At 38.1% G+C, this 23,685-nt stretch overlaps 2 protein-coding genes across 2 annotated transcripts in view; one reads left to right on the plus strand and one right to left on the minus strand.

Annotated features, from left to right (window-relative positions):
• Positions 1 to 21,039, minus strand: part of si:ch211-127i16.2 (probable flavin-containing monoamine oxidase A) — a 43,536-nt gene extending 22,497 nt beyond the window's left edge. The window contains exons 1-8 of the mRNA XM_062435269.1: positions 20,819 to 21,039; positions 20,609 to 20,696; positions 19,208 to 19,388; positions 17,991 to 18,105; positions 17,053 to 17,210; positions 15,771 to 15,860; positions 9,400 to 9,484; positions 2,206 to 2,306 (exon numbers count right to left, since the gene is read on the minus strand). Coding sequence (XP_062291253.1) covers positions 2,206 to 2,306; positions 9,400 to 9,484; positions 15,771 to 15,860; positions 17,053 to 17,210; positions 17,991 to 18,105; positions 19,208 to 19,388; positions 20,609 to 20,696; positions 20,819 to 20,936 — 936 coding nt within the window. The 5' untranslated portion in view covers positions 20,937 to 21,039. The remainder of the gene's footprint in view (positions 1 to 2,205; positions 2,307 to 9,399; positions 9,485 to 15,770; positions 15,861 to 17,052; positions 17,211 to 17,990; positions 18,106 to 19,207; positions 19,389 to 20,608; positions 20,697 to 20,818) is intronic.
• The window catches only part of LOC133994936 (leucine-rich repeat transmembrane neuronal protein 4-like), a 933,350-nt gene that overhangs the window by 137,542 nt on the left and 772,123 nt on the right, over positions 1 to 23,685 (plus strand). The window lies entirely within an intron of this gene.

The raw sequence follows: 23,685 nt of genomic DNA on the forward strand, positions 1-23,685 counted from the left end.
GCACATTACCAAAAAAACCCTATAACATATATTTGGGACATTGTATATATGACTTGACTTTGATTATAAGTGAGGTCTGCACTTGGATCAGAGTCTCTGGTTGTCAGCGTGTGCTATAGACTGCTGCTGCTTGCAGACTCAAGTAATTTTGGATTTGGACAGGCATTTCAGACCTCAAAAGGTATGCACTTGTAAAGTCTGCAAAGGCAGGAAGTCCAGATATTTGGATTCAGCCTAAGTCAATGTACCATATTCACTCTGGTAATATGGGCACATAATGGCAGATTAGGCTATGGTCCCATTATATGCTGAAGTGGCCGATTAGACTCAGATCTGATTTAGTGTGAACAAACCAAATCACATTTGTTTTTCATATCAGTTCAGGGTCACTTATCCTATATCTGATTCATATCCAATCTCAGGCTATGCAGCCGCTGTCTGAAAAGTCAGATTGGAATTCATGTGTTTTTTTCTTCTCACTTCTCTGCGTATGTGCATATTGCCCCATCATTCTGTGCCGGTGCCTCAAACCCTAGTAAAAATAAACAACAACAAAAGCTATGAGTGTCAATGGAGATGAGGAAGTTTCACATTTGTTGGTCATTTATGGACACACTTCAATTTATTTTCTACTTTATTCTATTTCTACTCTATTTGTCTGTTGCATACATTGTTATATTCTTTTACACATGCGGCTCACATTTCAGTTAAATCTACACATGTGTGACTGTGTGACTTGATTTTGCATCTGTTTCACCACTGCACAACTATGACTGACAGTCTGCAACTGTTTTGATCAGTACCAAAGCTCTCTGCTCTTGTTAGTCTTGGCTCAGTATTAATTTAATTTCGCTTTACTTATCAGTGCACTGGTCTGTGAGTATCTTTATGTTTCTGACCTTCATTTGCTGTATTCGGTTAAGTCTGATTTATGTGCACTCTGTGCATTTCCTTTCATCATTCCCTGCCACGTGTCAAAGAAATGTACACACACCCCACCATACATGCGCTTCATGTTCATGATGCTATTTTAGTGTGAAAGTACCACATGTTACAGTCACATGAGCCCTGCCCACTGTCTTTCACTTAGCAGAAAATCATGCTATATTCATTACTGGTTAGAAATAGTAAGCTGTCTTTTTTATATAAGACTACTAACTGACTCTGGACAGACATATTGGAAGAGAAGGAGACTGTCAAATAAGCTTAGTCTAGAACAATGTTTTCATGTGTTTATCAGGACCCACATGCATCTTGGCAAGGCACCATTAAGGCACAAATCTAATGAACATTTGCATGAGCACTAATGATTCTATGTTCATTACAGTAGACACATTTAATCTACTCACAAGGTGCACAAGCATTCTGTTAATTAATTGTGTGGTTGTAAAATGCAAAATAAAGAAGATTAAACAAATCAAATGTCATGTGCTGGAAGCTTTTGTCTAAAGTGTTTAAATCTATAAAGAACATTTGCCAAATGAGTCAGCCGCTGTCTGCTACAGACTTTCTGTTTTATGAAATAGGTAAACAAATACATATTTGAAGATCCTTATGCCACTGCTTGCAGACATTTTGCAATTTACATGCAAGAAAACATTGCACATTGAAAATATAAATTCAAATAAATCTCCTTATTAAAGACTGAAAACTTGTTTTGTATATATATATAGATATAGATTTTTATATTATTCAAATTCAGAGTCCAGTTTCAATAACTTTGTGATTTCCAAGTTGTGATTTTTTTCATCTGCAATTTGTAATTGACAATCATTTTTATGAAGTGCGACACTGACGCCGTCATCTGCTTGTAAGCAGTGCTTCCAAATTGCTTTTGTCAAACTGGCTTGACTGTATTGAAACAGTAAAATATAAAATTTGACAAGCATGAAAAAGTTTTCTGATTTTATCAGCTGAATTCAACCCTTTACAAATGCTGTTTTCTATGTACCAGAAATAAAAATGGCTTTGCATAACATTCTTGCAAGCATGACCAATTCAATAATCCACCGTTACCAACCCAGTTCATAAAATCAATGTTTTTCTATATGGATGTGACGTCTATAACATTTTTTAGAGCATACATAAACCCTCTAAGATACGAAAAAAAAATCTACAAGCTGTAACAACTCAATGTTTCTGTATTTTTAGCTTCATGACATTATTCATATACATGTTGGTTCTGTTGTGTTTTATCTTACTCACCGTATGGTAGGTTATAATGAATTTTATCATGTGGCCCACAGGCATGTTCTGGGTAAGGAATGCTCTCTCGCTGGGCAGGGATGGCTTGTAGTGAATCTTTGCTGGCAGAAAAACAAGAGTACACCATGAATCCTAAAAACAGCATGCTTTTTTCAGTAATTCACTGGGCTCACCTGGTGTAGTTCATATATAAAATATAAAGCAATTATATTCCTTACTTTAAAAACAGACAGAGTAAAAGAGGTAAATAAAATGGATAGCACACCTGAAGTTAACCCCTTTATTGATTGGGATGGTTTTATCTTGAAGCACTCACTACCATTAATGGCCTTGCAATGAAATCCCTATAACCTAATGCTATGTTGGCTGTTGCTGTGCTCCAGAGTTGTAAACGCAGCACTTACATCTGTAAAAGCTTGATTTCTCTGATGTTAGATCAGTCGAATAACTTCATCAGTACTGTTAGGTAGAGCATGAGGTGGTGTATGTCAGGCATGCAGAGTAGTGAAGAGACTGTTTCTGTGCTTGCTCTGGCAAGTGAAGCAACATCTGGCCAAAGGCCAGGCTTTTAACGAATGAACTCATGGAAGATGTGAAACATTATTTAGAAACTGTCAAGAGCCTGTCAGCATCCTCAAAATAATGCCCTCAATGCTAAACAAAATTGATGAGCCTGAAGTAGTAAAATTGAAAAACAGTGACATGATAAGTGGCTCCAAAGTAATTTGACATGGTCACTTAGATGTCCAAATGACAGCACTGTACACATGACATAAGACCTGTCAAGTGGTGTCATATCCATAATGCTACTTGTTTTGACACCAAAGCCAGCTAAGTTGATGGCAGGACATGCCCTCCACCTCATTATTTGTCAGGCAGATGTTAAAATGTTGATGGTTAAATGAGACATATTCTGACATTCTTTTGAACACAGAAGTGCACTGGCATGACAGTACTGCCATCCACTCTTACATGTACAAATCTGCTGTGACACTTTAGAGGAACTTCATTACAGGGCGGCATCACAGTTAAATCAATATGACGTAAATGACCAGGTTCAAAGTGGGATGCCAGTTTATGTAACAAAATGATATTAAGCTCACAAATCTGGTCCAGTGTGCTCCAAAGGTGGCTAGCTGATGAATAGGGACAGCATATTGTAAACAGGCATCAGCTATTTGCAGCCGCGACAAAGGAAGAAGATTGTCATGAATTCTTCAAGGCATTCAGCAATTTCCAGACATGTACTTTTTGAAGGTGCCTCACTTTTGGCACCTTCTGATAAGGTGGCCTAAATTACAAACCTTATCCTCTATATGAGTTGGCATCTCCACTGAATAAATACTGAGGATTTCCTGTCTGTCAATAGAACTGAAAAAGCTGCTTAATATCAGCCCGACAGCAGTCCAGTGTTTGCTGTTAGGCTGACATACCTTCAAACTGCACACACACACACACACGCACACACACACACACACACACACACACACACACACACACACACACACACATATTCATAAAGGAGGGACATGTGACTTTGGCTCTGGTTAAAAATGGCAAATTATGCAAAATAATAATGAAGCTTTTTCTTATTTTCTTTATTTAAGAGGTCAGTGAGGTTAGTGGGAATGTAGCACATTGTTTTTAAAGCATATTGCCAAAATGACTTTGGTATGAATAGGACATTATGATGTAATATACACATATACCCAATGTTTTATGAATGTTAATACATGTTTATCAAACTACATTTAATATAACAGTCAAAATCGTTTATATCTGTCATACCTTTGAGAATATTTAGACTGATAAGCTAGTTTTATTTAGAATTATACACTATATATTTCTATAATACCATAACAAAGAGAACCTTTGAGTCGATGAGTCCCTGCTTTATTGTTTGACCTGAGGATGAAAGGTGCAGACCAAAAAAAGACAGTGTTTATCCTTAGGCCAGAGGTAGAGGAGTACAGCAGGTTTCCTCTAAAGGATGCTGACACAACCCCCATCCGCTCCATTCTCTGAAGTGCTCTTATTTGACAGCTCATCCAACTGCTTTTTGCATCACTCTGTCATCTTTGGAAAACAGCTGCGAGTTCAAGAGCATCTCAGTAGTTTCCTTTCATTCTGTTCATCCTCTCTCTGTCTGTCTAAATCTCACTTTCTCCTTTTAAAATCTCTTGGCGTTTGAACCGCTGTTACTTCATTTTTATGAATGCACAACTCACGGACAATGTTGACCTTGCGTTCTCAATATTCCCTGTAACTGAACTATGTGCAATATTTTTCGTAGTCTTCAGCAAGGGGCTTCAAAATTTCCATTACTTTTTCACTCTGAACTTATACATAGCACACTGGCACTTTCAGTGTCTTTGAATATCAGAGGGATGAGGAAAGTGAAACATGAAAAGCCACTCAAATCAGGACATAACATCAAGGGACGGTGATTCAGGGATGCAGTTGCCAAATGACAATTTATAAAGAGTGAAAAGAAACTACAAAAATAGCTAAAGCTAGTAAGAACTAAAGTTCATGGCTGCGCCTGTGCAAGCTATAAATTTGGGTCATTTCTATCATACTGAAAAACGGTATGACATAACCTGTTGTAGCGAAGAAGAAACATACAATGTGTTGTCCATGTGAAAAGAGAGCAAGCCTTCACAGTAGATTTAATGTTCCTTGGCTCCAAAGAGTCAATGTTTTGATGAAAATAAATGTATAGGAAGTTAAGAACCCCTGATACCATTTAGGTATCCACAGAGGGCCAATTCCAAAAAAATGAGGCAATAACGACAGATGGATACTATTAAAAAAATAGCAGCCTCACTGTCATAAATCTATAAAGCCATCCGAGATAGGCAGCACTATTCACCAACCACTTAATCCAAATGTTAAAGATGGAGTCCTCTATCTATGGGCACCTTACATCACAGATCTTTTATTGAATTACATACGCAGCCCCTTGATACTTACTGAAATTGAAGCCTCAGCAGTAGCAGCAGAACAACTCCCCCATCTCCCCATACACACACTGTACATATTACATATGAATGTCTGCTGTTGTCTTTTTACATTTTTACACTGACCCTTTAGCTAAATGTTTGCTTATTTGTTTAGAATTGAATTTAATTATGATTTAATATGAGAGTCCTTTTTGAATAAATACCTAATTGTAGCTGTTAGACAACAAACAGATGCATCTCATTTTTAGTATTCATTTAAAGGCCAATAAAATCAATCTTAATCAGTGTCTTAATAAAAGTGATGGGATCCTACATGAATATTACAATGTTACAATTCATTTAGCAAATGCTTTTATCCAAAGCGAGTTAATATAACACAAACAAAGATCTAATCAAGAGATAAAACAACACAAGTATGTGTCATAAAGCTAAGTTCAAGTCTGATAGGATGTAAGTTCCAACAGGCAGTGCATAGAATACTTTTTTTTTTTCAGTCCATCAAGTGCAGAGTTGTTTGTGTAAGAGCCTTTTGTTAAAGGTCCGAAGGATCGAACAGAGTTTAGTAACTCGTTCCACCACCGGGAAGCTACAGGAGAGAGTCTAGCTGGTGATTTAGGGCACTATTGTGGTGGTAGAACCAGGTGCCTTTCATTGGAAGTGTTTTGAGTTTGATGGAAGTGAGTAGAGGAAGCCACTGGAGGGACATGAAGAGCAGATGGACGTGCTGTTTTAGGCTGGTTAAAAACAACGCAACACTTCTCCCCTCCAAGATAGATTTGGTGGTTAACCATGTCTAAGGCAGCTGATTTATGCACTAGCAAGAGAGCTGAGCACTAACCACCAGTTCTAGCTGAACTCAGCGATTCTATTACCATCAGGAGTGCAGTAAAAGCAGATCATTTTTCCAACCTCCCGTGGCTCTCATCAGAAAACATTATCTTCCAAAGTTAGAAAAGCACTTCTCATTTCAAATGAGAGATTCTTGTATTTGTGCTTTGTATGTTCTCTTTTTACTTCTTTGAAGTAGGAAGGACTGGGTTTGAAAAAGGTCAGCAAAGACGTCACACATGTACATTAATCAGAGTTTAGCAATGTAAGAAATAAGCAAAGAAATATCTCATTGTTGCTGTTTGCTTATTCTACCATTTCAGAACATTTCAGAGCACACGCAGACATGCATATCAATATGAGCCAATACACTGGAGAAATGTTGAGCTATGTGTTTAATATGATGTCTTGTGTGCTTATGCTGCCAGATAGACGCGACTGTCAGCCAAATATGATCAAACCACACAGATAAAGTGTATATTCATTTGGGATAGAGATTAAGTTTCAAATTTCCATTTTGATTGTTGCCAATTTAGACACATCTTCCATAACACAGAGAAATTGTTTAGATTTCCAGATTTTATATTAAATTCAACTAAACTTTAATAAGTAAAACCAATTTTTGGGTTGGACGGATACAGTGGATCAGTTCATGTGTCATGTCATGTGTCAGCCAGAGGTTGCAGTGCATAAATGCCAAAAATATATTTTAAAAAACAACCATTTTAATTTAGTGAAATGTCTATGCAGCGATATACAGTATGACGCCTTATTATCATCAGGCTTGATACAGAAATGACAAGATGTTTAGAAGAGTATTGACCACAGTGTGACCTTTTGGGATTTTAACATTTTCTATTGGTGAACAAAACTTTGCAAAACCACATTTGCTATTTTTGGCTGCTCATCAACACTTGAAATATTGCTCATCAGGAAAGATAGATAAATTCATTTCCACAGAGTTTAAACTCAGCAAGATAAAAATCACGTTGTGTTAGTTATCTTCACAATCACTTCAGCTCCCACTTCATGTTTAATCTCTAAATTAGGCTCCATTAGTTTCATTCACAGCACAGCGGCTAGCACTGGCCTAGAATCCTGGCTCCCATAGTGTCAGTTAACAAACCAATGCTAATGCATTGCTTGTGTGTTTTCTACTAGTGTAAACAAGGATTTGGACTAAACCACGAGTGGCAGATGTTAAAGTTTCCTCACCGCTGCTCGAGCCTACTGTCATGACAGCAGCTCTACCATGAGAAGATGGATGACAACATGGGTAGTGTTGCTCGGGCTGCCTGTCAAATTCAGGTGCAGTCACATTAAATCCACCCTTTCATGACATACAGTTTTTTGCAAGTTAAGAACTTTAGGTTCACCCACTCAACAATAAAGATCCATACACATGCCCAGACACCCACAGTCAGAGTGTTAGCCTGCTCTGCCAGAGTCTTCCTACATGATAAAGTGAGACAGAAAAACACATTGAAACAAAATGCTAATTTAGTAACTGCAAGGCTGTCTCTGCAACTATCGCTGAATGTTAGACTGTACATCTAATTACATTATACTCCAACTGCATGCTGTGAAAGCTTAATTAGAATTGTTTTTGTTTTGCAGTCTTAGAATGAATATACATGGGCACCTATTTACCAGCTAAAACATGCACATATTGAAACCACATCTTCAAAACTCAAACCATACCATAAAGTCAAGTCAACACCTCACAAAATTCCCAAGCATATTTCTCTTATTTGCAGTGAAAACAAAGAGTTCATAAATCATTGAGGTGAGTTGAGAGGAGTAGTAACAAAAATGGAAGGGAAAAAAAAACTGACGGCTCTCATTATAAAAGATGGATGGATGAATTGGGAGATAAATCCAGGAGCCAAGAACAGGGCAAACGTGATGTTTTAAGGGACACACAGCTCATATCCAGCGTTTGTGTTCCTGAACGCAACTGCAGGTGTATTTTGATGCCGAGCACCTCCTGGAGCCAACGGGTATTCATTTATTAGTTCATTCATTCATCCACTCAAAAGAAAATGAGTTGGGAATTAATAAGGGATGTCAGAAACAGGCATCTGTAAATGAAAAGCCAAATGTGAGTGGCTATTAATACTGTAAACAGTTTAAAGCTCTACTGTCCAACAGAGGCTTGAAATTTTTAGTTTGATGTTTTACGCTCTCTCCTTCACTCCCCCATTAATTGAGAAGCCGCTCAGATTTACCCACTACCGAAAATTAAAATGAAAAATGTCACACAGATGACTTTAAGCAGCAATGCTCTCTTTAATTTATCTCCAACTCCTTTTGGGAGAGGTAAAGTCTCAATCACTGACCTGACTTTGGCTTTTGAGAGTTCCCGTTAACCTCCCCGCACTGATTTAAGGCCAAAGCGTGGCACTGTGGAATCCAAGCTAGAGCAATCCATGCTGCATAATTCAACACTGCTCTCAAACCTGTCTCATTAAGAATCCTGGCCATGGTCCATAGCTCTGAGTATGAGGCTTTGAGTGACAGATCTGTTGCCAGCTTAATACAAGCAGGCAACGACCCAGAGTAAGCCCAAGCTCCGGATTCAGCTTCAGCACCTTCCAATCCTGGCAAAACTAGCCCTGACTCCAGCCTCACCATCAACATGCACAGGCTCGAGATTTAGTACATTATGTGTTCTACACGTGATAAGCACCAGCCAAACCCGACTCAAAGTCAACAGCATTTTACTCTGCGGTTCATTAGGAGTTGGATGCACGATTTATTTAATTTTTCTAAACAGTAAACTCTCTACTGAGGGGTGGGACATGTTTTTTCAAGCTCCTTATCACAACATGTATCAAATGCACATGGATGACCACACAATCTAGAGTAAACATATTAAATTTGCAGTTGTGCATGTAGTTAATTAAAAATGCTTGGATGTTTGATTTGAAAACATGGCATGTTTTTTTAATGCTATGTTATTTTGTTCAATTAAAACTTTCTGGTTCTTGTGAGAAGCCAACAAAAACACACACTTTACTGCAGGGGTTCTTATATTTTTCTCCTTCGTAGCTCGCTTACAGGGAGGTCAGTAATGACATGTTTGCCACTTTCAACTTCCCACTACCGACCATAACAAATTTCACATTAGCCCCCAGTTAATGTTTTGGCCTTAACTCTTGCTAGGGTTCAAAATCCAGTGCGGGAAATTCGTCAGCCCACGGCCCAACCTTGGACAGAATTTACTTCAGCCAAAGTGACTGCCACACCCCAGAGCCAAACGGATTTAGGAAAATCAAAGATTTATCTGCATGGATGCACGGTTTGCCACATTAGACAGACGTGTGGAGAGTAGGATGTTTGCCCTCTGCATCAGTGAGAATTTCACATAGCGAGTCAACAGAAGTGGGAGCTGCACACTGACCTGCCAAATGAGGGGGGCAGGTGACAATCACAGCTTTGCACAAGAAAGTGTCGGTCTCGGTCTTCACCCTGGCCCACTCAGCATCCTGTTAACACATATAAACAGAAATACGGCGTTATTCAATAGGCAACTTTCATAGATTTGTTGGTACAGTATATATTGTTTAGTATGGTTGAGCTATTTAAAGAGTAATTTACTGAATGATTTTCGGGTACATGTTATTTTAAATATAATATGTCCAAATTGTGTTTAATTAACTTGTGCTCTGTGCATATTTGAAATAATATTGGATATTATAGCATTTTTTTAGCCAAATGTTGTGTTTCTGCATACAAATAAGACCATTCACACCTGTTTTGTTTAGTCAATACATTAACCTTGGTCTTTTGAAAAAGAGAAAAGTCAATGACAAGTATCATTAATTATCAGACATATCCAGACATGCTGCAGTGTTCAAGGAAAAATGGTTTCTAGAGACATCATTTATAAATGAGGTTTTATGAACTACACTGATTTATTTCTATGAGATTGTGTTTTGCATTTGTATGAATGTCAGCGGTGATAATCTGCTAAAAGAATGACATATAATGGCAAAATAAACTTTAAAGGAAGTTAAATGACTGTGTGATGGTAAGATACTCCACTGATTTTGGCTCGCTGCAGATAGTCTTGCCCTTGTAGTTGCAGAGCTTCTATGTACTTGCTCCCTGTTCTTACATGTATTTCTATTAAACTTAAGCCTCTGGTGATAATTAAAACTCTGCCACTGCCACCTGCCACCAAGATATTTTTGGATGCTGAAAATTAGGAACTTACTATATAGCTCTCTTACTGTCTCACTAGTAACTTTCGGATTATTTCAAACATTTTCTTTTGATTTAAAAGGCATTAACAAGTCCGTCTGTGGTGCAGGGAGATAGTTCATATCTCCCTGCACCACTACAGTTTCCACATATAAGCGTCTTAAATTTTATATGTTTTGGTTAGTGTTTAAGCAGCACTATTGCCTTGGGTGTGAAGCCGACATGGCATTTTTTGCCTCTTTATGTGAAGTTTTCATGTTCTCTCTGTGCCTGTGGGAGGTTTATCTGGGTGCTCTGGTTAATCTTACAGCCAAAATACACCAGGCATGGACACGGTGCAACGCAGCATGACTGCAGCAGAGCAGTTCCATTATAATCAAGTCAAATTCAGCAAAATTCAGCAAATTTGACATTCAGTTCCAGTAACTGTCCCTTCTATGTAGGTGCTGAAAAAAAAATCTGGTGTTCATACACAGCACTGGCTCTGTAAATGGGAAACAAACAAATTGGTTTGGAGCAGGCCGCACAACACTATTCCAGCCAATCAGCAGGGGGCATTCATGCTCATGCACAGGACAAGGGGAAGTCATCAGAGCAGCTGTCTGTGTGAGGACATGACAGTCTCTCGTCTCCGGCACCCGTTGAATGGTGGGAGGGGAGGGCTGGTGAACTGGAAAGAGAGCCTGTGGCCAATTCACATACAAAGTGTTTTCTCACGGAACACAGAGCTTTCATTTTATTAAATGTATCATTACAGAATCTGAGACCGTCTCACAGAGACACCCCCTGCCACCCCCTCCCCCACCCACCCCACTTTTCTTTTATTTTAATGCTCCGCGTCTGTTGCATTTACTGAAGCATTATCTGAGCTGGCAGCTGTTTAAATCACACAAATATCTTGCTGTATATGTGTGTTTTCAACTTATTAATCATATCACTGAATCAAGAAATACAAACACTGTGGTTTTGTTTCCTGTCGAGCTGACATGCAAATTAGTTTGGTTCAGTAAATTTCTGCTGCCAGTCAGCCTGGTGAAGGAAGTTTGTCCTCTCAGCTTCTCCAGGAGCTGCAGATAACAGACAGCTGCTTTCTGTGGGCAGAGACGCTGAACGCAGGTCGAGTGAAAGGTGTGGAGGCTGCAGAGAGGTGGAGAGTGTGGATGGACTGTTGTGCTCAAATGAGACAAAACATTTCTTAAGCTTGTGATAAATTGTGAGAGGAACAGAAGTGACTCTGCAGCTGACACATCACTCTGGACTCTGCCATATTTCTCTTTTTTGCTTTGGCAATGTGCCTTCATGAATTCAGGGAGGCAGAGCTTCTGAAGGCGTATGAAGGGAGGGGTGTATTTGTTTGGCTGTGTAGCTCAAATATCAACCATATTTCTCCAGAATGACTCACTGTACCTTTAATTGCATTTATTGTTGTTATTTCCTGCTTTGTTGTGCTGTAGATTACACTGAAAGTGAAAATAGAAAGTCCAACATGTTGAGAACAACATGGATCAAACATTTGTGGCTGTTTTTTTAGAATTAAAAATACATTCATACTCAAAATGACTTTGTATATTTCACATACAGTGCACGTTAGCAGGAGAACACACATTTCTTTTCCTGCTTGAATAACTACAGAGGGGGAATAGAAGGCATATCCCCTCAACCAGTGAAGGAGACAACAAGGGGATTTTTATCACCTTGTGGCTGAGGCTGGACATCCATAACCATCATCAAAATGTTCAGATCAGTGGAGAGCAGATGGATGAACTGCTGTCCCCCATTGGCCCTAAACTGACCAGTTACAGAGCTGCCATATAACCCAAGCAGAGAAGAATGGAGGAAAGCTGTACATTTTAAAGACAAAAAAAATCACGGACCACAACCTTTAATATGCAGTTTTTAATATACAAAATTCTCACCCAAAGAAAACACACTTTTTAACATTGCAAAATAACTTATATAGTCAATAACTATGAGTCTATGGAAATATTACAAAATTTAGATGATAACAAACAAACAAACAAACAAACAAACAAACAAACAAACATATTTTGACTCTAGCAAGACTCAACAAAAGGCATTTTCAAATTTCACACCTTCACTTTTTAAAACCAGTTATTACCTATTTACAGTAACACATTTTGCTCTGTATTACAGGTCTGTGTAGTAAGCTAACCCCAGTTATATTATCTTCCCATTGTGCATCACTGCTGAAGGACAGTGGTGGGCCATACACTCAAACACTGTCCTTCAGCAACACTGACACAGTTTGTCAGTCTTGTGATGTTTTGTGTGGGATGGGAAATTGGCCAAAGGCCTACTGGCCTGGAGGGGTGACTAGAGTGTCCTGTGATTTCCTGAGTGTGGGAGGTTGTGATGTGTGTGGTGGAGGGTGAATGAGTTGCCAACCAGTTGTATGTTATGAGGGGACAGTAGATGGTGGTGTTGGGCTGTGCCTTTTTCAGTGTTATGCACATTTTTATTTAATTCTTGTTATTCCTTTATGTCATAGAAACAATTTGCAAAGAAACTTCATACATTTAATTATAAACTCAACACCTTTGCAGTACACCATGAAAAAAGACAATGCTGCTATAGTCACCATTAAAGTTCCATATTTTTAGACTTCGTTAATTGACTGAAAATTATACATATTTATACAATTACGTACAGACCTGCTTGGCTGTAAGTATGGCAAAAGGAAGCCACATGCTGATCCACTTGGCAGACTATTTTTCCTGTTATTCACAGAAGCATTCCTTAATGCTTGCCCTCTTGCCTTGCAGACACTGACTGTAACAAAGAAGAGAGACAGATAAATAAAAATAATTTCACATGTAACTTATCTTTGCTTGTTTTTTCATTCACAGCTACTTGGCTTCTGGGGACTCACTGGTCAGCATAGCATTCAGCTATTGCCTAGGGCACACAACTGTAATTAACTCTGTCCATATGGTGTGTGCACCCATTGAAAAGGTGATGATGGAAAGGTTCATACCCAGGCCGACACTTGGAAGGAGGTGGCACAAGGCTTCTGGGAAAAATGGAATTTCCCAAATTGCCTGGGAGCACTGGATGGAAAACATGTAACCAGTCAATAACTGTCTAGAAGTGAGTACTTAAACTGGACTTTTTCCATAATGCTTTTGGCGCTTGGAGATGCTGACTACAGGTTTTGAGTAATTCAAATGGGGGACTTCTGTAAAACCAGGTGGGATGTTTGCCGGATCAGATTTGGGGAGAGGAATGGAGACCACAACACTTCCTGTGCCACCTAGAAACTCTCCTCCTGGTGCTGCTCCCTTAGGTTATGTGTCATTCACACAGCTTTCCCACTCAAGCCATATTGAGACCATACCCCTGACATGGTCTCCATATGGCAACGGTGGATTTTCAACTACAGACCTTCAAGAGTAAGGATAATGGAAAACACGTTTTGGCGTTCTGGCCTTCAGGTGGAGAATATTTCATCGCAAAATCATCCTGCATCCTCATAATATGGACACACTTGTGGTGGCTGAGGTTGCTGGATGAGAAATAGTAGCTGGGGAGAACCTTCAAAACTCTCAAAGACAAAGGTATTGTTGTGTTTGTGAAAAGGTCTAAATCCTTCATGATGTCCTCTTTTAACATGTCTTCTTTTTGAAAATAAATTGAGGGAAAAACATTTCTGTCTGAAAACTCGGGTCTGCCCAAGTGTTCTTGTCAGCCACCTCACCTCATTTAAAACTGTGGTTGTAAAACTATTACCAAAACTCCCTGTGGAGCAATTTGTGTTTCCAGCAATTTGCGTAAGAAAAGCTAGAGACTGAAAGTACAAGGACGTGTAACACAGTAGAGTGTATTTGAACAGCATTGACACTGGGTAGTTGGTATAACTCCATATGATACCATAGCTAAGTTTTTTTCCATGCTTTTCTATATATTCACAAACGTACAACATCTTAAGTAATACATTGTTCAAATAAGACCCTTTAAATTCAAAAGACTACATCAACTACCTGAAATGCATCTATAAAAAATATAACTATTTCTTCATATAGCAAATAATATCTTCCAAGCCCTGTCCTATGAGATGCAGAATTATTTATTTTTTTCCTTTTTTAATGGCTTTTCAAAATGGGAACCTACTGAATGGCTCTTTACAAGTGCTTGACAAAATCACATTTCACAGCTACTTATGTGCTAGCTAATTAGTAGGTAATACTCACCTTCCACTCCAAAAACTCCTGCAATTGAATTTCTCTTTCCTGGTGTCCTTATAAAAAGGACCTGTGGTGTCATATCAAATCTTGTGTTTTTCCACTTCAAAGGTGAATCTCTCATCGTCCATGGTTTTAAAATAAATCTGGTCTGGTGCCACCGACCGTTACGCAACGCTGATGTAGTCACGTGACACACGATCCAGAATCTGCACAAGGTGTTTTTAAAATTGTCCAAATGCTTTACGCCGCTCCTTTGTCTGACTTCCTGCTCGGCTTGATCTGCTCTGTGCAGTTTGACCCGGCTTCCGTCAAAAATAGACTAGGCACATGTGTTTAGCAGAGCGGAGCAGAGCAGAGAGCCACTTCTGTTATGCTTCTAAAACACGCTGTGACACGTCCAGTGGGATCACAAGCATAGGCTAAAGTGGTTGTAATTAGCTCTGGCTTCTGCGTCACAGTTGGAACGCAATGCAGGTGCACCCGGAATGTGTTTTTTTTGTTGATATGTGTTACCCTGTGATAGACTGATTAAATATTTAGTGTGTCCTACCACTCATGCACTGCATGCTGGGATAGGCTATAGCCTCCTATGACCCTTTACATGATTAGTGGGCACAGAAAATAAATGTCTTCTTCTCTTCCATCCTCTTGTCATTCTTACGCATTATCGTAATATACTTGATAGAACTTTAGGACTGCAAAACTCAATTGTTATATGTTTTTGTAATAATGATTTATTTGATTATATTTTCCTTTGATTGATTGATAAATATTTAGTGTATAAATGTCCCTTGCAATTCCCCAGAGTCCATTTCCCACCAAAAGTCCAAAACCCAAAGCGACTGCTATACTAGAAAAGCACCAAACCATCACACTTAAGAGGCTTCAACCAGTTCATTCTAGGTATTTTTGCTTGATAAATTACACAAACAATAAATGTATTATCAAAAATTCTGTCGATAATATCCTGTCAATCGACGATAATTGTTTCAGTTGTACTTTGGAGCATATTAGAAAGTGCATATGCAGTCAAATGTCAGTCTCCTTACTGTCAGAATCCAATCTAGTATTCTACAATCTAATCTAATACTGACATTTATTGTTTTATCATCCAGTAATCAAAAGCAATATTGTATCCTCTCATACTGAACAACTGTATTAATAAATACACAACCAGTAAAACTAAACTCTACTGGTGTGGAGCCCTGGGTAAAGGGTGCATGGAGCCTCTCAGCTGTGGATAAGGAAGACAGTCAGGCGGAACAGACAGCGCCTGTGCAGGAGACGGCCTGTTTCCTCACTGAGGAAGCTGTTATCTCCATGTCGCGCCTCATCAATCCCCAAGTGAGCTGTTACTGTACTCTACCTGCCATATGGCGGTCACAGCAGAACCCAGTCGGACATTCTTCCACCCAACACGGTTTGCCAGGCACTCTGAAAGCTGTTGGGTGCCCCCCTGTGGAGAGACAGATATTACAGTTCAAGGTGGGTTCAAAACGCATAGATGCCCCGCTTCCCTGGAATGGACACACTGCTTGAAGTTAAAGAGTCACTTTGCCCAAATTACAAAACATCAAACCACGGTGATGTCTAGCTAGCCATGCAGATAAGTCAGCTATATTTGCCATGATAGTTATGCATCTGCCTCTGAGACTTCTGCCAACATTGTGGTGCTCAGGCAATTAGAAATCACATTTGAAAAACTCATCAGCAACATCGTTTTCTAGGAACAGTGTCCACTTTACTCTGCGTAATCCACTAAGCTTCCTGTCAACAGTTTTGAACAGAAGCTATTTTCTTCTTATATTTAGTAAAACAAGAAATTATGCAAATACTTTTTTCAATAGAAGACATCAGAAAAGTTGGAATTAAAGATTTGCTTTCAAAACAAATTACACAAAACAATATAAAATCTTAATGGAAGCTCTATTGTAAAGTATTAATGAGAGATACTATAGACCATAACTAAATTAGTAGTAACTTGAATATTCAAGTACATATGCAAGAACATATATTCAAAATTCAAAAAAGATGAAACACTACAGTCTCTTGACTCTTTCATTATATACATAACTAAAATATGCGTGCTCATTCCAATCATTGATGCCTCTTTTACTGTGGTGCTGTTACATTCACAGTGTTGCTCCTAATAATTCAGGAAATCAGGAAATGGGTAGAGAGCAATAATAACACAATTGCTGCAGATAAAAAAAGTGGAGGAAATGTGATAAGACAAAAGTTTAGAACTACAAACGCCTTGCTGCCATTTCCTTTATGGCCTTGTTTGTCCTCTAATGTGGATGGCCTTTTTTTGTCCTCAGTTCTTTTATACTTGACTACTACAAGAGCAGAAAAGTTTGAGAAGTAATAGCACAAATGGAAAGTGTGAAAACATAGAAAAATTGGAAAAACCCAATACAAGACCACAGCTCAAAGTGTTTAAAGGGTCTCAATCATTGACACTTGAGGGACAAAGAGAGGCAATGTGTTTGTTGGGACAGGGTTTGAAAGAGAAGTGCAGACTGTGTTGAGGGGCTCAATGCCAAGTTTTATGAAAGCAGAGAAGAAATCCAATGTGGTTTAGAAAAAGGACTCAAATCTGCAATATGCAGTCTGGGGAAGGATATGTATTGTATTGTGTTGTGTACCTTAATCTTGAACTCCTGAGCACTACCTGGAGTACTCTCCAGCAGAGGCAATACCCCTCCAGCTGCTGCAGCGTACATGAGGAAGAAAAGGAAGGACATTTGGGATGGCTCCATGCCAAAGACACTGCGGCTACACAGTCCCATCTCCTCTTTTAGTTCTAGTAGAAAGAGATAAAATAAATGAAAACACACTGTAGCTCTCACATATACAGTAGAGTGATACTGTGCATTCTTCCCCACAATGACAATGTATATCATTACATAGCAAACCACTATACAGTGCTTATACAGTACTTGTTTCCTCAGCCACATGAAGGTCTATCATCATTAGCCAGTAAATAATCCACAGACAGGGTGTAGTAAAGAAAGAGACAACTGAGTGGATTATAATAAAGTCTGTAATTGTATTTATTTAGTGTGCAGTCAGTAAATGTGGTACTGCAATGTATTATTTTATATGGCATAAAATCTAGGCATTAAACATAGGCATTTTACTCACAAAACAAAAGAATAGCAGCAATCACATTGAAATATGCCAACAAATACTGGACGGACTATCATAAAATTTGACAGAGGATAAATCTTAATAACGTTGTGGATCTGCTGACTTTTGGTTGAGGGCATACAAACATTTCCATCAGCCTCACCTTGTTAACACGCTGATGTAAGATTGTGGTCATCATTCCTGCTGAACATCAGCATGTGTAACGTTGTCATTGTGAGCATGTTAGCATGACATTCTTAGATTTATTTTTCCTTGACAGCTTTTTTTTTTTCAATAGATTTTTTTCTTTTTACCCAAACTGATTTTTTCTCTTCTTTGTAGTCAGCTGTTACCAGCCTTTTTCCAAGTACACCTTGCTGATAAGGAAGAAGGTTGCTCACTCAGAAAGATAAAAGTAACAAGTTATTAAAGGTAAGCTAGTCTTGAACCTGACCTGAAGTCCAAGTGTGTTGCTCAATAAATGAGTGCAGGGTCATACTGTCCAGTTCCACAGCGTTGGGAGTCCTCAAAGGATCCTCCACACATACTGTGGCGCACAATCTGTCAATCTGTGCAAAGTACAATCATAACACACCCACACATGATGATTTTTCACTGTGAACCAAAATGATACAATTGTTACACATAACAACAAAGAATAGTTGGAGGTATTAAATATGATTATGCAATTGCATTTTCCCACATGTTTTTCTACTTCCCACTGCTACTCTAATCATTTGTCCAGGACAGTGAATTGTGTGGTACATTTACTCTTATCCAATTAATCCAAAACCATGCTGCATTATGTATATGAAATACCATTTCCACATCCATATGAGGTATATTTTTTTGATTCCAAGCATGGTGAGCAAATATGACAATAAAGCTGATCAAAATGAATGATTAAAAAAATGGTTACTGCTGTTTACACCCACCATGTACTTCATTAAGAACAACTAATGCAATCTATTGCAACAGTTCTGCCATATTTTCTATTTTTAGAAGGTCTATACATTTTCACTTTTTGTTGACATTGTCAGAAAGGTGATCACTCTACTTTATGTTTATTATTGAGGTTTTAGTGGGTGGTGGTGGTGATGTACTAGACTGCGTTATATTGAAAAGTGTTCCTGATACTGTGTCCGCATCATGTCAGTTAATAGGGTGGACAAAATATTAGGAACACTTTTCAATAGGCACCTTAGTAAACAAACACCACCCACTATGACCTCAATAATCAACATAAAGTACAATATTGTGCCTCATGCATGTTAATGGGGTGGGCAAAATATTAGAAACATTTTTCAATATAATACATTCCAGTACACCATGACCACCCACTACAACCTTTATAATAAACATAAATGAGAATTATCACTTTTCTGACAATGTCAGCTAAAACTGAAAATGTAAGAGCTTTGTAAAAGTGGAATTCATAGCAGAGCTGTTGTATAGGATTGCATCAGATTGCACAGATGTTCTAATAAAGTGCTTGGTGAGTGGATATGCCATATCTCATCTATTGCTTCTTAGTTCATATACAAAATTCATTGGTAAATTAATTAAACCATTTGTTACGAAACACTTCTAATAATTTGAAAGAACTGCTCTGACTGATCATAGTCGTGGGCACAGGATATTGCTGTGTTGTTATGTTGTGTGCTTCCTCACCTTCCACAAGAAATGGGTGAGGTCCATTAACACCATTGGGGACAGAGCAGGGATGTTTGTTCTGTAGGTGCGAACTTTGGCACTAGGCCCACCCATGTGGTGTACTTTCTTTCCAGTATTGAACTGTGGGTAGGTCTCTAAGCCAAGCTCCTTTATGAGCTCCATAATGTGAATTTGGGTGCTGAAAGAGAAAGGAAACAGCTTTTTAGAGTTCTATGGTGCTCATGTTTACAGTCTTTCGATATTTAAGGTCATTACACTTTCAGCTGATACAGAATCATAATTGTATTTATACTGTGTGTTGAAAATGGGCTTGAAAATACAACATCTCTTGAGTGAGCCATCATACAACAGGAACAATCCTTGAATACTGGTGGAAAGTGTACTTGAAGCAACTTACAGATGCTATGCCTTCATTAATGTGCACTTGAACAATACACTTGACATTTTCTCCTTTTAAGCTGGTCCATTGCCAACATTCAAGTTAGGGCTGTGGCTTATTACCTATAGCTCAATATCTCAATATATATATTACACAGACTGACAAAGACAATAACCGTGAAATTCTGTAAGGAAAATTGAGTCCTTTGTGACATTCTGAAATATTGCAAGTAACATAAAGCAATATACTTTCCTACTCTATACTTGTACAATAATATACTTTTACAACAGTTAGAGCCCTGAATCTATATATGATTCAGAAATATTTTCAGTTCATTTTAAGTTATTTTATTATTAGTTATTTTACTTATTTAAGGATTTTCTCATAAATGGGGCATTAATATTTCTAAAAAATCCAAATCCTGTGTATCAAAGAGATGTCAGTAACTGATCCATAAATCATTTACATCACTTTTTCTTTGCAAGGTCAGAGAGAGTTGGAGCCAATTCCAGCTCTTATCCGGCTGGCAGGTTAAAGCCTAAATACGTGTTCTCTCAGGTGACAGTTCTAACCACTGCAGTGAAGTGAATTTCTGTGTGAATGAGCGTGTGAGATGAAGCTCACCAGTCTAGCCGAGGTCTGAATCTTCTGCCTGCTCTGACATTACAAGATCTAATGATTTCCTTGAATGTCTTCTGCCGTATTACTATTGCTACATAATAGAAAAAAGTAAAATGTCTCGAAACAGACTTTAAATTATAGAATTATAAACAGTTTAAAACTCTGCTCCATTTAATTTACAACTAAATGTTGTTCAGTATCATAAACAAAACATCAAAGTCTAATCATAAGAAAAGTGTTATTTTATGTCTGTTCTTGTCAAATAGAAAGTGCCTGTAAGACAATTACACATTAGAATAATCTTAGAATAATAATAAATATCTATGTGATCTCAATTGCAGTTACTTCTCAGCATGTTACTTTTGTTTGAATGGTTTTGGATTTTTAATCAACATTACCTTCCTACCCACTGCCCCCCAAAGTCCCAGCGATCGACTCCATTGGCTGCTGGTATTTCAGTCGACATTGTGCGACCTCCCACTCGATCTGCATGGCAAACCACATATAATTTAGTCAGATCAACATCTCTTTTTTAAACAAACGCTGAACTATAAGATTCCTGTGGAAAATGGCACACCATTTCAAGTTATAGACTGAATTTTACAAACCTTTTCCTTCCAGTATGAGTATTCTCAGTTTGGCATCCCTTTTTCTAAGCAAATGAGCTGCACTCAGTCCAGAGAGTCCTGCACCAACAATAATAGTGTCCCAAATTTCTGCAGTCATACTTAACTTATCGTGTGTTGGTAAACAGTGGAGTCAGAAACAGAAATCCAGCTTATATTCCCTTTTCTTCTACGTATCAATTTGCTTATCTGTTAAGCCTGGACTGCTTTCATAATAGTGCACTTTGGAACTGGGAACAACTGAGCTTGTGACCTACTTGGCAGAGAGTCAACTGTGTAAATTCCAGCAATAAAAGCCGGAAGAGGCTTTTGATTTTTTAATGGCAGAAGCCTTATCAGATGTGAAGTTTTGTGCAATAATAACACTGTGTTAAAAATGCAATTACAATGCATTAAAATACGAATGCAGTTGTTCAGTATGGCAATATATTTTATTATTTTTATATATTTTAGTATTTAAGTTATCAGCACTAGTATGTATAGTAATTTCAGGGTTAAGTGTTTTTATATTCTAAATTGATATGCTGTAAAAGGTGTGCATGGTTCCAAGACAAGTTTGGAATATGCAAGATGTTTAAAAAAGAGTTTGTGTGTGTGTGGTCAGTAGTTGGACAAAGCATCATTATAGAAACCAGGGCAATGCATTCCACAAAAACTGTTAGATGAAGCGTCAAAGGGACAAAAAAAAAAATCAGGTCAGGGACACAACAGCAATCTCTCTAATTGTGTGGTCTATGTTACGAAACAAGTACTGCTACCTTGAGTTGCAATTGGTTGGTTCTGTCTCAGCGCTTACAAAATGGCAAGGACATTCAGATTCATGTCCAAAGACTGACTTTTTTTTTTTTTTTTTTTTTTTTAATTTTAACGCCTCCAGGATTATAAGACATTTCAACACAGTTACAGAAAAATCATGCCAACAAAGGTTGGTGGAACAAGTAAGTGCTAGTATGTTTAATTTGTCTACGACTTGTACCGTTAATGAGGTGAAACTCCCTGTTGTATTTGTTTGGATCTTGTTTTCTTTTGTCTTTGTATTTTCTTCACAAATGGTTCCAGATATTTTTACAGAGTTTGTTGGCAATTATGAACCAGGAATAAGTGGATGGTGTAGTCGTTTTTATGGGTTTATTTTTAGTTTGCAGCTGGTTGACTTGCTAGCTCAGTAGCTAATAATTAGCTCCTGGTGTTACTTATAATTGCAATGACAATACATGCAAATGAATCTCACATGCTGTATTTTTACTCAGTGGTTTTTTGCAGCTTTAACTGTGTGCAGAAATAGATTCCAAAGGCCTTTTTTTTTTTTTAATTAAAAAAAAAAAAAAATTTTGGGGGGGGGGGGGAATTTATTGGCAAAATACCTTGAGTAAACAATTGCTTATTTGTACAGTAAACACTGAGCAACATTAGCATTCATCTGGGATCCCCTTTCTGTCCACAATAGTCACCCTCCATTGAGCTCTGCCTTGGTTCCACCAATTCTCCAGGGAAATATCTGGCTCTTTATCTGCTAAATTCTCACTGTGCTCACCATCTGGTTGTTGGTATCAAGAAGTGTTTTGGGAGGCTGGGGTTGGCTCGACTTAAGGCCAGAATATTCCATACACTGGACTCCCACCAATGTGCCCACAGCTGGGCAACAGGTCAACCTGAAATAAGTCCAACAAGTGGATGCCATTACCACAGCAACCCTCTGCCCCTTCTCACCTTGACAACACCACCTACATGGCAATGCTTTTCACTGCATTGCATTAAAGTGTATTCCTACCTACTGTACTGTGTGCAATGACAATGCACTTTAATATAACCTAATATAAACTTTTCTATCTTTGTCTGTTGTACAGTGAAACTCATTTTTCAAGTAATTATGGAACAATGTGTTTAAAGTGATTACATATAATTAAATACAATTTCTACAGCAAAATCCAACTGAACAAATATTTATGCTATGACCTGTGCTGCTCAGTTTTTGAAAACAGTGGATGTGTGGGATCAGAAAGTAGAAAAGTATCATTAAGTAGTTCAATTGAAACTGTCTCAGACAAGAGTAATTGTCTCTGAAGAAAATGTTATTTTCAAACAATGCTACAATATCAAAAAATAAAGGATGACAACAAGAGCAGATTTGTATGTAAGATTTGAAATAAGGGTTGATATTCTTTTACATCTGGATATATTATCCTTTATCACTATAAATCAATTATATGCATGTGTCTGCTGTTGGATTCCCAGATGTTTCATTGTAGATGTGGCACAGAGAGAAGCTTTGTACTTTGTTTTTTGTCATACTTTCATACATATTTGAATTTTTCAATTTTAAGCCAAGCACATAAACCTTGCTGGCTTGTGTACTTGGCTGAACAATCAGTTTCTTGTCACTTGAGACCTTAAAGGCTCTCTTTGTCTTCCTTATAATCTGAAACCGTGGACACCTGACAAATGAGAGGTGCTTAAGTGTTGTGTGGTGTATTGTGTATGCAATAATAAGAGGGAGTGTGCAGTAGCTGTTTGTTTCCTTATGCAGGTTGAAGCAGATGGTTTCTCTTCATTTTCAGGTTTAAATGTTTTGACATTCATTTGAGATTTTAATTTCAGTTTAAGATATTTTGGGACGTATGAAAACAGGCAGACACACACACACACAGACAACTAAATAAACAGATAAGCGAGTAAATATTATTGACTAACCATCACAGCAGCATGGTGTCATAGATGTTTTGCTCTCATAAAATTAGCACCCTGAGTTTCAACCACCTCATCATCTCATCATGAACCCCATCTAATTGTATCACTCATCCAATTTCACTTGTTTACCAAAAGATTGCAATGTGTTGTGCAGCTGCCAG

This window comes from Scomber scombrus, chromosome 15 (assembly GCF_963691925.1).
Source record: "Scomber scombrus chromosome 15, fScoSco1.1, whole genome shotgun sequence".
Classification (NCBI taxonomy): Eukaryota; Metazoa; Chordata; class Actinopteri; order Scombriformes; family Scombridae; genus Scomber; species Scomber scombrus.